An 18,090-nucleotide genomic window follows, 5' to 3' on the forward strand; every position below is an offset into this window, starting at 1 on the left:
GGTAAATTTGGATTTAAAGAAGGTGCAGAAAATATTTTGTGCTTTAAGAAAAGGCAATTACTCTGGATCAGTTAGAACAGGAATACAAGGGTTTTGGTAACGTAAGCAGTAGGATTGTGCATGCAATCAATATGGGAAAAGTTATTACTTTTTATTAGGTGCAGAGAATGAAGTATAGAAAGAAGCTTGTGCGTAGCGTGCACTGAAAGCTGTCCGCGGGCACAGTGCTACCCAGTGATCAGCAGAGGGCGGCAGAGAAACAGAAGTGCTATGTGCAGTTCCTGCAAAGGCTTCGAAACACCACTGAAATTTTTAAGAGGAGCGAGAGCACATCGGAGCTCTCAGAAGCTAAATCCTCTTCAAAAAGGCAGTTTCATCAGTCTTTAGAAAAAGTCCATAACACTTTAAAAATGTCAAATTCCGGTAGCAGCCCAGAAGACGTGGTGAAGCAACGAGGCAGAGATGGCAAGATGAGAAGGGAAGACATGGATGATTCTCAACCTGAGGGGAAGAGGTTGAAGCTGGCGAATGAAGGAGGAAACATTGGGAAGGACAGAGGAACAGCAGTAGCAGCAGCAGCAGAAGAAATAATGCCTTGTTTAGGCAGAGAAGAGCCTGTGCCTGAAGGAGGTGGTGAAGGCAAAAGTGTAAGTGAGGATCTTTAGTGGCTCCAAGCTGGGAAAGGGGGAAGGGCCATGAGTTTGTCTTTGAAATTATTTGTCACCCTGAAGTTGTTAATCTTGCATCAAGAAGTGCAAGACAAATGTGATCAAGTGTCCCATCTCACTGAGATTATAAGAATGTTACTCTTTAGTTTCTTATCTTGGCTACATGCTTTTTGGTGCAGGAGTGTGCATTTTAATCTGGCTCTCATTGTTAGCTGCTTGCAAAATGTGTACATCAGAAGTGATTTTTTTGTTTTGTTTTGTTTTTGGGTTTTTTTGTGGGGGGGTTGAGGTCAGAAGCAGTATTAATTGCTAAAGCTTGTTTTTCAGCTCCTTATATTGGGTAATGGTTGGTACACTGAATTGGACATCGTGGATTGTTTATCAGTCCATTCAGACTTTCAACTGCATTTATGTTGTGGAATACTATTTTACAGCTGGGGGTAAGGGTAGAGCCTGCAGGGAAGAGGAGAGTTGGTGGTTAGAGATCTCATCTGGTGAGAGAGCAAATCTCATCTGTTGAGATGTAGCAAAAAAGAGCTGCTGAACAGTTGTCTATAGAAATATACTGTTATCAGATCTTTGTATGAGGTTAACTATGTCAGTGTTTCTTGACTAGTTGTTTAGCTCAGCTGCTGTGCCTGTCAGCAGGTTTCTGAAGCTTAGCAGAAAACTGGGAAGGAGAGGGGATGAACATACGGATTCCCACCCAGTTGAAGCTTTTCCTTCTGTGGTGCTGTTTCAGCCAGGTACTTTTCTGGACACATACTGGCTGCTTCCCTCAATCAGAAGTGGAAGGGGAGCAGTGTCTTGTGTGTACATATTTCCTGTTTGAGTGATCATAAGGTGAGAGTATAGCTTGTAGAATTCACATAAGAGCTGCTGGAAATTTTAGCATACATATTTTGTCTAGAAGTTTTCCAAAATATGTATTTACTTTCTTTTCTGGGATTAATGTCCTGAATTAAGAAATTCCTCTCCAAATAAGGAGTCAAGTATATGCTCCAAATTTCAGTAGGATTTACATTTTTCAAATAATTTGAAAGGTTAATTTACTCAATTCATTCTGTCAGAAGGTCATCTCTAATGCATCATCTCTAAATGCAAGTTTTCCTGACTCACAAAAGTCAGGAAATATCTAAGGTGTCAGCTTATACAAGTAAAAGTATTTTTTTAATCAGTCCATGTAACTGCATGTAATTGCATTTTGTTCTAAGTCTGCATTTTGGGCTTCAAAACCTTATGAAGGCATGCCCTTTTTAACTCTCTGGCATCAAAGTAGTACTCTTGTTCTGATACCAGTTCTACAAAGACTCTTCTACCTCCTGATTTAAGATATACAATATATGAGCAAGTTAGTTGGTCAGATCATAACCCTGCTTTTGTCTGGTTTAGTTTTTGTTTGTTTGGGTTGATTTTACTTTTTCCCTGCAAGTAGAGGCTTTAAATCCATTCCATTTCAGGATAAATATCCCTGACTACCACTATAGGTTGTGTCAGTGTCTTTTTGCTAATACATGTTAGTATATATTTAATTAGGCAGTTATTGAAAATTGAGCCTGAATTGAGTAGATTTACTTTCTCTTTTGCGATATCAATTTTAGAATGTAGAATATACTAGAATGATGCATACCTAAATCGCTGGGCACTGCCCCATTTGTAGGGCTTGGTTTGCTCTTATTGTTCTACTACTCATCTACCACTACAGGAAGTTCTCTTGTGATGAGGATCTGTCCTTTTGTGTTTTGTTTTTTTTTTTTTTTTTCTTCTTTTTTTCCTTAACAAAACAAAGTGATAGTGAGCAATTATTTCACTGTTTGTCTCTCCCAGAATGTTCATAAATACTTTTATAATAAAATCACATTTCTTATAGCAATTCTTAAACTGAGTTTGATTCAAAATTCATTGAAGCTCACTGAGGTTATTCTTTCCACTCACTTCAATAGACTCTTGATTGGGATGTTGCACTACATTTTGTATAAAGTTCCAGTAATTTTTCCCCTTCCCATTTAAAGCAGTGTCACTGAATTGGGGACATTATTAGAAATAAATTATGTGACATTTGAAATTCTGTTAGCATAAAACTCTTTCTAAAACCAATAAAAACCTTGCTCAACAATCACTGTAAGTGTCTGTCACCTTGTAGAGAGCAAGATGCTGGAAAAGATAGACTGTGTGCCCTTAGAAAACACTGGAATGACTTCATTTCTGTGCTTAAAAGAATATTTTAATAGGCATAGTGGTATGGGTAATCAATGCATGCACTGGAAGAACATTTCCTAATAGTCCATTATGTCTTCTATTTTAAAGAAGGATATTAAAAAAAATTATAGGCTTTGACTCATTTTTTGGACTAGTAATAGAAAATCAGCACAGTAAGTGTGCTATTTCTTTATTTATTCCACTGCTATGTGCCTGATTCAGCATCCATTCTTAGGTTTAGAAGAAAGAGATCTACCCAGGTCATCTGCTCTAACTTGTCATTTCACTTATTATGAAATCTTGTATAATGAGAGAATGCAAACACCATCTATATTTCATGCTTGTGAAATCATGCAGAATACCTCTGGGCATTTACTTGGCATTGTGTATTTATAACAGTAGCTGCTGCTGTGCAGAAGTTGATCGCAGAAGGATGTTTCTGTTGCTAGCTTCACTGGACAGAGCTCTTTTGTTTGCCATGGGAATGAAGGGCTGCATTTGCCAGTAACTAGTTTGCAGTGGTATCTGGAATGATTACTTCACTTACTACTAGTATCTAGTTAATGTAGTAACCTGGGGTAAAACTGTAATTGTTAATTTAGACATCTATTAAAATAATTTGCTTCTTGCCTTCCTCTTTACTTATATTTATAGTAAGGAAACTGCTCACAGCAGGTATGAATCACATAGTCTAAGCCCATGTAATTTTTCCCTCTAATGTTTCTTTTTGGCATATCATCAGAATGAAGTATTTGGTTCAAACAAAGTGGAATGCAGTCTTTGTAGTAAGGTTCAACTTGAGAAATTTCTCATTTGATCCAGATGGTGCAGAATTAGCATTTGGAAGAGCTGGTGAGTCACCCTTTTTATCAAAAGTTTGGGTAAAAGTATTTAACTAGGGTCTCTGTAGAATTCAATCTACCTTTTATATGCCTGGAGGATGACCATAACAGTTACAGAATGTTCTGTGGTCATTTGTCACCCTGCACTTGCTTCAGCACATAATGGAAATCACTAATTTAGTATAAAATAGTATTTTCTGAAATAAAAAGCATGTGAGAAGTAAGCACGTAAGTAGTGATTTTTTCTGAGGCTGATAGACATGTTCTCCCACTGACTAGCTTATATGAGTTATCCATGAGTTATGGTCATTAAGAATGTGTATCCTTGGAATCCTTTTACTTACAGGATACAGTCTTGTATGGTCTCTTTCCCTGACTGTTAGTTGATCTGGCCAGGTGGATTTTCATAGAATCACAGACTGGTTTGATTTGGAAGGGACCTTAAAGCTCATCTAGTTTCAGCCCCCTACCACAGGCAGGGATACTTCGTGCTAGACTAGGTTGCTCAAAGCCCCATCCAACCTGGCCTTGAACACTTCCAAGGATGGGGCAGCCACAGCTTCTCTGGGCAACATACGCCAGTGCCTCGCTACCCTCACAGTAAAGAATTTTTTCCTAAATCTGATTGAATCCCATCTAATCTAAATCCCCCCTTTTGATGTGAAGATATCTATGTCTTCATAATGCCTACTCTGTTAAAAACCAAACTTCTTTTCTTCTAAGTATTTGTGGAAAATTTATAGAACAAGACCAAATTCCTGTCTTGTTCTCTTTAGTGGTTCATATAGTTTTAACTGTGTTTTTGTATGTGATGTCACCTGTGCAGGCGTGTGTAGGAGAGAGCTTGAACTTTTATCCTTTTAAACAACTTTCAGAAAGGCTTAATGCATTTGGGAATTAAAGCACTGTTTCAAATGTTTACAAAAATAGCCTTTGCCTTTGTGAAGATAAGAGGAAAGTGTAGAAGTACAATGAAGAAAAATTGCAACTTTTTGTTAATGTCAAAAGTAATGTCTTTAGTGGTACTGTCATATTGTAAATGAAAGTGAGAAGAGTATATGAAAACTTGTTCTTTCATACCTTTGTAGGAGGAGAAAACTGATTTTGCTGAAGAATTGGCAACACTAAACTTGTAGCCTGTGACAAATCCAGCCTTCTAAATATCAGATGTTATCATTTTAAATACAGGTTAGGACGGAAGATGTGGCATGCTATGTGATGTCCTCATCTCTGCATACAGAACAAATTGAGCCTTGTTACTTTTTTGTCAAATGCTGGAAGATCTGCTCCTTAAAAAGACTTAAGCTTTTTTAAAAACAGGTACCAATTCGTTGGGAATTTTGGGTCAATTGAAATTGAGGGTTGGACTAGATGATCTCCAGAGGTCTCTTCCAGCCCTAATGATTCTGTAATTCTATGGGGAAACTACCTTTTATGTCTGATTAAATGTTTGGCATACTATTCCTATGCTCAGCACTGCGTGCATGAGATGTTTGGAATAAAGATTCTCTCCAGTCGCTGTAGGGCCTTTTTTTCTGTTCTCCACAGTAGCACTATCAGGTGCTGTCTAGATCCTGCATGCCTGGTCTAGCTGGGCTATGGTTAGGGATAAGACAAGTTTCCCTCTTTCATTGTTCTGTAACATCTACTGCTGCTTCATGTTAATCTTGTATTGGGCCCATTTGATAGAAGCACTTTGCTTCAGCTCTTTGCTGTGTACCACTATTCTCAAACGGTAGAAGAACACAGCTTGGAAAGCTGAAAAAACACACCTTAGAAAGCTGATCATTTAAGAGGCTAGTTCTCAGGAGGAGAGGAAGCTTAGACCTTAAAAGGCCTAATGTTCAATTCAAGATGAAATTCTCTCATGTGAGGAGTAGATCTGGATTCATGATATCAAATTAAAAATTATATAAAGACTAGGTGAGGATATAGGAACTTAGCCCTGCATCTAGCTTTGTGCAGAAGCTTTATGTGACTTTAGCACTGTGAGCTGCTGTCATTCAAGTACTGAAGTAGCAAAGATACAAGGAGGCATTGAATATGAGAATGGTGTTAATATAGGGAAATGAAATGCACATTTACTATCTTTTATGTTTAGTTCAGGTTATATGAAAAGTAGTGTTTTGGCTCAGTAATTTCTCTTTCATGAAATATATGCATCAGCATAGAGTCAAATCTAAGAAGTGGATCTGAAGCCTGACAGTTTGCTTGCATTGTTTGTTTCTGTGTATTGCCACAAAATTTACAGTGTTAATGCCATTACTCATACAAGTGTTTTGTTTTGTTTAGAAAATCTATTTGCTCCTTTGAGTTGGTTTATTAAGAGAACTTGTTTGTGTGTGCATGACTTTGTGCTCTTGTGAGACCTTACTTGGAGTATTGTGTGCAGTTTTGGTGTCCTCAACATAAAAAGGACATGGAACTGTTGGAAAAAGTCCAGAGGAGGGCCACAAGGATGATCAGGGGACTGGAGCACCTCCCGTATGAAGACAGGCTGAGAAAGTTGGGGCTGTTGAGCCTGGAGAAGAGAAGACTGCGTGGAGACCTCATAGCAGCCTTCCAGTATCTGAAGGGGGCCTACAAGGATGCTGGGGAGGGACTATTCATCAGGGACTGTAGTGACAGGACAAGGGGTAATGGGTTCAAACTTAAACAGGGGAAGTTTAGATTGGATCTAAGGAAGAAATTCTTTACTGAGAGGGTGGTGAGGCACTGGAATGGGTTGCCCAGGGAAGTCATGAATGCTCCATCCTTGGCGGTGTTCAAGGCCAGGTTGGATGAGGCCTTTGGTGGCATGGTTTAGTGTGAGGTGTCCCTGCCCATGGCAGGGGGCTTGGAGCTAGACGATCTTAAGGTCCTTTCCAACCCTAACTATTCTATGATTCTATATTTATGAATATTACATTGAAGAGGAATCAAGTTTAGAGAGGGAGAACCTCAATTGGTGAGTCCATACTGGATTGAGAGTTGAATTTAAGGTGCTGATTTTTCACTTTAAATCCTAAGCAGATTGAACCATTCTACTGTCAAGGCTGTGGTTTAGGTTTTTTCCTCTCCTCCTTGTAATAATCATAGAATCATAGAATAGTTAGGGTTGGAAAGGACCTTAAGACATCTAGTTCCAACCTCCCTGATGTTTAAATCCATTGAAATAATTTTGTCCTCAGAGGTTATGGAAGGGAATGGACTTCTTCTAAGAGGGCACTGTAGATTTGTAACATTTTGAACAGCATGACATTTGTAGCATGTTGCATGAAGTAGTCTCTTTGCCTTTCCTCTCTTGCCTATTTTTGGCTCTGGTTACCTAATGAGAGGCTAGCTTAAGGATTGACTTGTTAGTCAAAAATTGCAATATACTGGAATTAATGTTTTTGTTGCTTTGATTCAGAACACAGTCAAATTGTGTGATCCAGGACATTGGCATTATTATTAGTCTTTAGAAATGGAAAGGAGATAATTCTTTAGAAGTGAATGGTTGTATTGAGGTAAGCTGCTGGAGTTACTTCCACAGGAATATTTACTAATATAAATGCTAGTAAGGGAGCCTTTTGTAGAAAGATGTGAATAAATGATCTTCAGAAATTGGTCTGGACTTGATTCCATGTCCAAGAACAAGTCAATGGAAAATGTTCCCCCTGAAACTGATTTCCCCCTGAAATCCCCCTATTAACCTTCTGCTGGTTAATGCCCATGTATGTAAACAAAGACTCTAGGACTTGAGCAGGAATAACTGCAAGTAAGGAATTGACTAAGACAACTAAAGGCAGCAGAAATAGACCCTTATGGATGACCTCATTTTAACATTTTTACTGTAGTTATTGGGGCAGAACACTAGATGGCAGGGGGTAAGTGTACAAAACTAAGGACTGCATATGGATTGCCTGATTGTTTTTACATGGGGGAAATTTAATTTTATTCAGTGAGTGGCTGCCTATTTTTAATATGCAATTGCAGCCAAGAGTAGCATAAGCCCTTTGTATTTACCCATTGGAAGTTTCATTTCATTGGTAAGGAACATTCATGAAGCATTTATCTCAGTTTGAATAATCAGTTACCTAATTATTGATGTTTGTAGAGTAACTGGAATACTAGTTGTGATTGAAATGCAAAAATCTTCCGAGGTGTGAAAGACAACATTTCTGGTCTACGCAGTTGAATTAGTGGAGATGTGAAATTAAGGTACGTATGCATTGCTCTTACTTGCTACCGTCTTTCTGTAACCCAGTATAGGTTAGTGGGCATTAAATAAATCCCAGTCATTATGAAAAATATTTTTATTTCAAGTTTCTATGATTGAGAAATTGAAAAATTATTTACTTACTGGGTGCTTGGGATTTTTTAATGCTTGAAGTCTTAGTCATTAGTCTGGATTGCAATGTTGGGGAACATGCCATAGGAGCAGTGTGAAAATTGAAAACGGAAGCAGGCTGGTGCTTCACCAGATTTCCCTTTCCTGTGGAGTATTCAATGTTCAGATTAATTTGTGAGTGCATTATTACTAAATTTTCCTGTTCTGTTCCATTAAACTAGACTAGTACCTGATGCACTGCCACCCATGTAATTTCTCCTTGGAGAATGCACTTCATGTGTTCTAATGCATTGTCTGCTGTGCAGTTCTTAAACAGCCCAAGGAATTATACATAGTCCTGACTGCACTAGGAAGAAGTTTATATTTTATATTAAAAATACAGAACATTTACTATTAATAGTTGTCTTGTGTCCTGAACTCTTTCCTTTTGGCATCTTAAGCTATTATTAAAATGAACTTAACTCCTTCAGCAGTTGTGAAGCAATCTTCTAATAGCTTAGCGTTAGAAAGTGCAACAGTTGACTAACTTAACCTAATGTCATTGACTGTAAGTGGTAGATAATGAAGTAATTCTCAATTAGTTGTACTGAGATTTAATTAATAAAGGTCCATCTAAGATTCACAAATCAATGAGAAGTGGCAGGAGAGGACATGTTGGTAGCTGCAGTCCTTGGAAAGGATACGTTCATTCTAGTCCTAAAAGCAAAACTTGTTTAAAGTGAAAAAAATTTTCTAAGCACAAAAATTCTTATAAATCTGTCTTTTACCTGCTATTTTCTTTCCACATGCTTACAATATAATGCATTTCAGCTGTATTTGACTAGACATTACATGGAGTTGTGTCTGACGTTAATGCGAATGTTTGTTTTGCTGTCTCAGGTACCTGCAAGGGAATGTAGACTGTGTTGTTCATCGCTGTGATTCAAAGGTTACTGTGTATTACAGATCACTTAGGGTCCCTAGCAAGTAACGCAACTCTGGTCCTTTATTTAAAGAAAAATATTATTCTTTAAGTAGCTGGTAACTGGACAGCAAAACTAAAGGTGAGGGAAAGGGAAGCCTGTACTTGTCCAAGGTTATATAGCAAGTCATTATCAGAAATGCTCCAACTGCTTTAGTTCCAGGTCTCAGTTATACCCAACCTGTGACTTGGGGGTAACATCTGAAACCTTTAGTTATTCTTCATCTAACAAGAAAGTAAAAGCTGCCAAAGGAGAACAAAGTTGAGTAGCTGTGGTGTGTTACTTCCTCAGTGTTGTTGCCTGATGGCTAGCAAGAATTGTGCAGTCATAATAGCCTTTAATAATTTTGCAGGGACACAAAAGAATCAGCCATCATTGGCATAAACTTAAAGGCCTGTATGCTTTCACAAGGTCAGAGTGACCTTGAATAGTTGGACAAAGATAGCATAAGCTCAGTTGTTAATAGCATACACTTAAAGGGCTGTGTAATTCCCCAGCTCCTGTAATTATTTTGGTGGTATTGGTTACCTTTGATAGTAAGGAGATTGTTAATGTCTATGAATAGTGTGGCAAATGCCTGGTTTATGGAAGCAGTGCTATCTCTTCAGTCTCCTTGCTCTGAACCTAATTAGGGATTTTAGTAAGATGGTATTTGCAAGGTTTCTCTGAGATGAGATTTTCAAATAATGTGTAAGCTCATAGCCGTGTAAAATTCTAATTTGTAAGCCAGAATGACTGCAGGTGGTGGGAGGCTGCATGTAGCATGGACCACTTCTGTAAGATCTGAAGGTCAAAAATGTGATGTGTTGTCAAATACTACCCTGGTAATGATGTGTGGGTTTCTTTTTTTTTTAAAAAAAAAAAAGTTGTTTGCATCTTCCATATTGATATTCTTGTTGATACCTGAATTTCATTTAGTGCTTCCTTTTGAACAGGTTTCTTCTAACTGGAGCTTAGCCTTACTAGTGCAAATGCCAAATAAATATGTATTGCCTTAAGTGAACTCGCAGCAGAATAAAACTTGCAAGGCAGAATAAAACAGCAAAGATTGAATTTCATCCAATAGATTTGTACTGTTCTATAACATAACGTTTCAGAGTTGCTTTATTCTACCATCCTACTCAGTGAGCGTAATTACATGCTTTGTGCAGATCCCAAAAGAAATTAAGTGTGTTCATTATACTAGTCCCTAAAAGTCGCTAGGTGACTGGGTGTGATAGCCAGCTCTGTTTAGAATCCCAGCAAGAAGTGGTGTTTGGCAGTTCCTGGTAAGCTATAACTATATTTTTGTGGGTGATTAGGACACAAAAGTTGTGCTGTGTAAAGAATATACTGTAGCTGTACCTGTACACTGACAAGCATTTTGCCTGTCAGGACAATGATGGAAAAGTAGGTCCTGAGCTATACTGGAAGAAGGGTTGAAGAGAGGCAGTGAGACAGTCTGCTAGCCTTATATTGTGTTTAAATCTGTTACTCTTACTTAAGTGTATGTCCCAGTTCCACTTGCACTATGCAGACTTTGGCATCCTTTTTATTTAAGTACACATGTTCCTTATTTTTTTTTATTGAATTGATACATATAAATTTCTGTCACAGTATGAATGTTTCTTTTACTAGTTGAGATGTACTGTGTATTCAACATGTTTTCAATGAATGCTATTTTCCAAAACAAGATGGATAATCACAAAAAATATAAATGGATTTAATATGTAAAATTTAATATGTAAAATTCTGAACTATCACCACACTGAGATCATGTTAGTTTTGAGTTAGGCCATAACTAAGTGGAAAATAAACCTTCTGAACAGGTTTCTGAACAGGTTATTCTGAACATACACTGGTGAAGTAACCTCTGTTCTGAGATGCTGAGAAGTTTCTTTTCTTTAACTAAAATACATATTTCAACTAAAAGCTCTGATCTTTTCACTGTCTCCAGAGAGCAAAATTATTGAGTCTTACGGTTAGAAACTGTGAATTAAGAATCTATATAAAATGGAAAGAATGCTGCTTGAGCAATTTATCACTTTTTACTTAAAATAAATGACATTGAAGAAAGCTGTTGCATTAGATTAAAAAAGAAGACTGATTCTTGGAAAAGCAGCAGAACAAAATCTTTTCCTCTCACTGCAGGTTGGTTCCCAAATTTTACAGGCACAATAGTTTTTTGTTATGTGATGATGTTTTCTTCTAATGTCTCTGTGTAAGTACATGTTACATAAAGGTATGATGCTCTTGGCCACTAATGTATTGGCCCTTCTTGGATATCAAGGCTAGAATTGACTGATAGACCCCGATTTCTATTAAGTTAGTACTAACTCCATAACTTCTGTTTGAGGAAGAACATGTAATTTTTAAAAAACAGCCATTTTGGTTAAAGGCTTCAGTTCATGGGTGTAGATAATTATTCTCACTGTAAACAAAATAGAGTTGGAATTTGCCCAACTGCACATGCCAGCCTGTGTATACTTGTTGCAGCAGACCTTACTGACTCCCATTATGAGAATTAAGTCATTGCTTTCTCTTGGATGAACTAAATAAATCTATCGTTGTACTTTGTTTTCCATCCTAAGGTCTGTGTTCCTCATCTGAAATAATTGATCTCCACCCTCTCTGGCTCTTCATAAGTTCAACATTTTGAAGAACGCTGATTCTGCTGGATGGTCCTGTGTTAATATTTCAATGGTTTAGGTACTGCTTTGCCTTGGATTTCAGAGTCATTTACCAACAACTGCAAAGTAACTTGTAGGTACATTGCTGCTGAGCAGAACTACACCCATCTATAGTTTTTACAGTTTTTATGGCACCCATTGTGCTTTTATCACAAGCACAATTTGTCCATTGTTTGTCCATATGGAAATGCATTTCTTTCAGGCAAGCCCAGAATTTATCGCTGCTATTAGATTTAAGTTGTCCAGAAATTACCAGTGACTTGATTTATACCTACACACTTCCTCAGTTAATTGAAAAAAAACCACTGAATAATAGGGGGATTTTAAAGATCTAATAAGGTCTTTAAAGGGGATTTGGAGTCAGGTTGATGGAATTTGCTTTCACCTAGCAAAGGAATTGTACTTTAGTGAGGTAAAGCCTCCCAGTTGAAGAGATGAAGTAGGTTTCTGGAGGAATAAACAGTGGAAATAATCTGCTTTTATCAACAGTGTTGAGAAGAGACAGAATTAGTGCAAGGAACTGGCGTGAAACTCTTAAGGTACTTCACTGTTCTTGATGCTCTTAGAGCAGAATGTCAGGATCTTTGTGTAAACAGCTTTGCTTTAGTTTTAACAATGTTGCATTATTTGGTACTCACCGCAATGTTTAACTTGTGACATTTGTTGTGTCTAGAGCTTCTTGATTTTTACCTTGTTGGTACTGAATGTTACTCTGTAGATGGATGGCAGAAGCCAGTGCTTTAGTGTCTAGTGTCCCAAGATCTGTGTGTATAGATCTGTGTATAGCAGCTGTGTATCTGACTAATGTTTTGTTTTCTCCCTTTGCTTAGTAATTTTCCTCCTACATTTTAAAAAGTTTAAATTTCCTTGCCTTTAGCTGTACTTAAATTAGTTCAGTCAAGGGCCCCCTGCCTCCAAAAGTGGCTTTCTTAACACAATTTGACAAGAATTAGTTGTTTCACATGAAGCAAGCAGTTAAAATTCTCATATTTTAGGTTTAGCTATTTTATAAATGGCAACAATAACATTTAACATGCACACCTCCATTAAGTTCAACTTAAAGTTTGAAAAGCATCATGAGTTTCTCTGATGAAAGGCCTTATGTAAATTTGTGAAGTTTATTATTGTTGGTAATAAAAGCCCAGTTTCTTCTGAAGGGCTTATATGTTAAGCTACAGCTTGCAGGTGATTCGGGGTTATATTCAATATAATCATTTTCTGTATTCAGTGCCAGGAAGCCCTCCAAAGGCCAGGCAGACTCCCTCACCTTCAGAATTAATTTTTCAGTAAGACTGCAGCAGAGTTTGATTTACAAACAGTAACTAATTTTCCTTAGTTTAGGCCTGAGGGAGATGATTGCTTTCTGTATAACATTTACTAGACACATTTTGTTTTCGCTTAAGCTGAAGGAGAAAGCAAACCTCCATAGATGATATTAGAATCCTCTTAAATCTCCTAAGACCTGAACCAGAATCTGTTTTCTATGTATGATCCAAACTTAAAGTTTACTCCCTCTAAGACTAGAGTAAAAGTGCACTTGTATTAAAGGAGCTTCGATACCTCCTGCAGAACTGACACAAACATTTCATTAAACCAGTTGTGATGTTTTTCTTGATTTTTTTTTTTTTTTTTAATATGGGGCATTTGCATGAAAAAAAACCCAAATGGTTCCTCTGTTCCTGTTGCTCATTCCTCACCTGGAGGCACAATCTTTGCTCTGATTTGCAATTAGTTTACTATGTAAATGATGACAATGTCAGTTAGTATTATGCTTTCAGGTGGAGAGGGAGCAGCAGGAGCTGATGGATACTTGAAACCACCTAACTGTCACACAAAGATCTTTGCTAGATGACACATGCTGGTGGAAAGATGCAGTTGAGAAGCCACATAGGTTGAGTGGTCTTTAAAACACTATTTTGAATGTTTTCATCCCTGTCCTGTCACTCATCAAGACAGTGTTTAATTAGGTACCAATTGTATCTGTGCTGGAGCAGGAACAAAGTTTAGTGGAACCTGTAGAAGTATGTCAACAGTTTTATTTTTTTTTTTTATTTGATTAGGGTACTTGGTTTTCTGTTATCTGAGGAAGGAAATCATCACTTCAAGGCGTGCATCAGTTTATTCTGTCATAAGAATGGTGACTTCAGCCAGGCACCAAATCCACCTCTCAAACAGGGAACAACAGAGATCTGCATTAACACTGTTTAAAATTCTATTATTTCTGTGAGAGCTGGTGAAAGGTGTCTTACCATGTATGTACATAAATAGGTCATATCCCAAAATAACATGAAGAACTTCCGAAGCAAATTGCTGAAACTTATGACATTGCCTTCAATTAGGGGATTTCTCTCATGGAATCCTAGAATGGTTTGGGTTGGAAGGGACCTCAAAGATCATCTAGTTTCAACCCCCCTGCCACAGGCAGGGCTTAAACCACCCACTAGGCCCAGTTGCTCAAAGGCCTTCCCAGCCTGGCCTGGAACAAATCAATGCTTCAGCCTGGCTGTCCTTTCTGAAGCTGTTTTTACAATCTCGGTACTTAGGATTTCCTGTGACTAGGTCTTATTTCCTGCTTATTTTCAGTATTTCTGCTGCCTTATTGCCTCCCTCTTTAGCAGGCTGTATATAGTTTACAGTAGCCAGCACAGTTCTCTGAGGTTTTGGCTTTCACCTCTTAGACTTCAGTAGCTGGAAGGGAAAGCTTCTGATCAGAGAACTGACTTTCTTACCTCAATGGCCTGTTCATCTGCAACATGCATGTGTTTTCATCACTGAGTGATTACAGAGGCTGAATGTAGAGCTTGCTTTTATTATATTTTTAGTACCAGTGTTAGTTTGCTTTCTTTTACTTTGCTTTATTTTCATAGATAGGAGATAGCCATTTTACCTATTGTAAATGCTGAAGAGTTGCAGAGGAAAGGGAAAGTATCCAGCACTACGTACTTTGAAGAATAAAGAAATTAAATAATCCTCAAGCTGTTATGTTCTTTAGGCTACACACTTTGTGGGGAAAAAAAAATAAAACTGGCTTCTGTAGGAGTGAGGACACTGTATCTGTGGAGACTGAACTGCCCAGTGTCACCTTAAGCATTATAAAACATGCCACACAGCTCAACATTATGCAAGAAATTATACAATTAGCATGAGAAAAGTGTGTATGTGTGTGTATATATATATATATATAAAAATGTAGAATTCTCTAAATATTCTAACAAATACATAGGATTTATCTTAAAGCTACTCTTGGATTCAATATTCCAAGTAATAAATTGTAAGTAAACATCCTTTCAAATCATGACTTTGCCTTCAATCATGTTTTAAAAACAGTTATTTTAGATTCATATTTTCTGTTACCATCTACATTTTAAGCTGCTTGGGTGATATTTTAGTGACAGATTTATCTGTAAGACTGCAAACAGGAATGTAACCTGCTACACAAGAATGTAAACTAAAAGACAAAGTTTTAATAAAGCTGAATGTCTGAAATAATTCCATCACTTCAGCAGTCTGGAATTCCAAGAATAAACCAAAATGTTAATGAGAACCTTGATTTAAAAACTGGGAATTTAGAAGCATTGATACTTGCTTGAATGAACATTCTTTTAAATCAGTGGAAGTTATAAATGAATTGCCAGATCCAGCTTTACTGTGAGAAATGACTGTGTATCCTCTTTGAGTTGTGGCTTGTCAGGCACATGAGCACTGTAGTGTCTCACCTCCTATTTCAGCAAAATGCAGGATGCTCAGCTGCTGGCAGCAAGTGTGGGTCATTTAGTTTCCTTCAGCAGTCTTCCATAATAATTTATGAACTTGTGGTACATTTGAGGCAGGATGAACTGAAGCACTTTATAGAATTTTGACTTAATTTCTGTTTGTTGGGATTTTTTGTTTGTATGTTTGTTGGTTTGTTTTTTTTTTTTTTTTGTTTTGTTTTGTTTTTTTTTTTTTGAGAAGGTATTGAGGACCAGTGCTAAAATATTACTGTTATTATTCTGAATGGTCTTTGGAGCAATATTTTCACTCTTGCTGAGTTGAAAATTGAAGGACAGTTTTTAGCACAAGTTCTAGAGTCTCTTTTTTCCATTGTTTCTGAAAGATACAGATAGTTTGATAAATCAATTTAAATACTTGGAACTATTACAGCAAGATAATCTTGACATAACTCATTCAACAGCAGATGAGTGTTCTGTGCTTGATCTTGTAGACAGCATCCTACCTGTGTGCTACCATTAATAGGCTCACTGGGCAGAGGACTCACCTTCATAAAAAAAGGCTCCACCTCTCTGTGAAGTGGTGAACCAGATGCCATCAGCATTTTTAAAAATAATTCACAGTAACAGCATTTTTCTGAGGCACAAAATGGGTAACCTCTTCACAATTTTGAGAAATCCACTATGTAAGTGCAGTACATCCATTTATCAATAGAAAAAAAGAATATATTATAAAAAAAAATTAAAAAAACAATTCTTGGAATAAAATTTAAGTGGAAGCAGTTAATTAAAAAAAGTGAATTGGAATAAATCAGATAAACCCAAGAAAACCGGCTCCTTGGGTCGTGGTTGCCCAGCTTCTTCAAGCAAGTTGGTCACAAAGTTGATTGTAGTGACAGGTGAAAGCTGGATGCTGTGTTCTCTGCTACAGAATGCCTGATGTAAGCTAAGCACTTTTCTCTAGGGTACTGCCAATACACTGTTCTTCCAGAGCAGCACCTCACTCACAGAAAATGCCTTGCTCCATTCTGAGAATGCATATGCTTATGAAATACTAAATGCTAACATTTTTTAAACTGTAAATAATTCCTGTAGTCACTCCTGTTGTCACTAATTTTTGTGTATGCTTCTGTGCTAGTACAGTAACATAAAGACACTTACAAGTTGTTTTTTCTTGTGTTTTTTCTTCCATGTGGTCATGCTGCTTGATTTTACTCTCCATAAATGAGAGCATATTGTAAGGTCACAGTGACAAGAGGATATCCTTCTTCAAACAGAGGCTTTGATTTGGCCTTGGAAAGCACTTGCACATACTTTTCAGTACTGTGTAAGTTCCACTCAAACCAGTGGTACTGAAAACATACTTTAAAATAGGGTGGATGTAATCACATACTTGAAGTCAGGTGCCTGTTTCATTACTTTGCTGAAGAGTAAAGAGCATCTTGTGCACAGTGCAAGAGGATCAAATTTTTCCTCCTAGGGTTGTGTGCATAGTGAAGAAAGTATTGAACTGCAGCAGAGCGTTTCTAAGGAATTGTAGCTTGGATTATGTGTCCTGCTTAGTGTATGGGGAAAATAATATCAAGAAAATTTTTTATCTGTGTATTAGTAAACTTAGGCTCTTGGTGAGGTGATTTCCAGGACTCCACTACTTAAAAAGTGATGAAATGCATCTAGCACCTTCAGGTTTAGTGTTAATCTAGCAGGTTAAAATTAGCATCTTAAAACTAGCTTGACTAAGTGAGGTGAATACGATGTGTAATGTGCTTGCATGGGTACAAGAATTGCTAGATGATACATTAGATGATCATAGGAATACCACCTGGATTCAATATTTGCTGACCTATGAAGCCACTTTATTACTCAGGTGTCTAACAACATACAGAAATGTGTATTAATGGCTTCTGTCACATTAAAATGCCAAAGTTATAATTTTGCACTTTATAGACTTGGTAGAATATAGTATGCTGTTAGAAAACAAGATTGCAAATCAATTGCTTCATACTTGAGCCTGTTTGGATTACTTTGCTTTGCTAAGATCCTTGTTCAGAAGACATTGCAGAAGTGAACGTACTTGAGAGTTGGATCTATTTTTCAGAGATAACTGCAGACTGATTACAACTTTGATCATTAAGAAATCTTTTTTTTTTACCTACAAGACAGCATAATAGCCCAGTTTTATAAACTGAAATTTATTGGCTTACATTCAAGCCTTATTTATCTGGAAAATTCAGGCAAATCCTACATGCGGAACAGTAGGCCTTTTCATAAAAAAGCCCTGTCCTTTGCTGTAGTTTACTTCCTCAGGAGGCAAAATGCAGAAGAGCTTATTGCTGGAGAGCAACTGCAACATTCTCAACAGAAGTAATTTATCTAAATTGATGATTGATGGCTTGGCTTTGCGAACGAAGATTTGGGAAGGGCATTACCCACACTCACTACAAGCACGATGCCTAAGGGCAAGTGGAATAGGCAAACCTGATTGGAGAAAAGCTGCATAGGCAATCAGGAAGATTCCGCACAAGACTGTCATCTCCTGGATCAAGCTCGAGGGACCAAAGGCCTGAACCACCCTCAGGCAAGGTAGGACCTGCAGCTTCCAGTGCACCTTGTCATCTGCCATTTTGACCCTCACCTGTCGCTACAGGGCTTTGCAAGTGTGAGTAAACCCTTCCAGCCTGCGCAATGGATTTTTTAGGTAAGGTGCAGTGTGCGCAGAACTGGCCCC

General features: G+C 37.5%; 1 protein-coding gene across 2 annotated transcripts in view; it reads left to right on the forward strand.

The window, feature by feature from the left end:
• Nucleotides 1-410: 410 nt before the first annotated feature.
• RBFOX1 (RNA binding fox-1 homolog 1) overlaps nucleotides 411-18,090 on the forward strand; it is a gene marked incomplete at both ends in the record, with an annotated part of 1,305,905 nt that continues 1,288,225 nt past the window's right edge. For both annotated transcript variants that reach the window (XM_080617596.1, XM_080617593.1), the window contains one exon: nucleotides 411-647. In XM_080617596.1, coding sequence (XP_080473722.1) covers nucleotides 411-647 — 237 coding nt within the window. The remainder of the gene's footprint in view (nucleotides 648-18,090) is intronic.

Source organism: Psittacula echo (assembly GCF_963264785.1).
Source record: "Psittacula echo genome assembly, chromosome: 5".
Taxonomy (NCBI): domain Eukaryota; kingdom Metazoa; phylum Chordata; class Aves; order Psittaciformes; family Psittacidae; genus Psittacula; species Psittacula echo.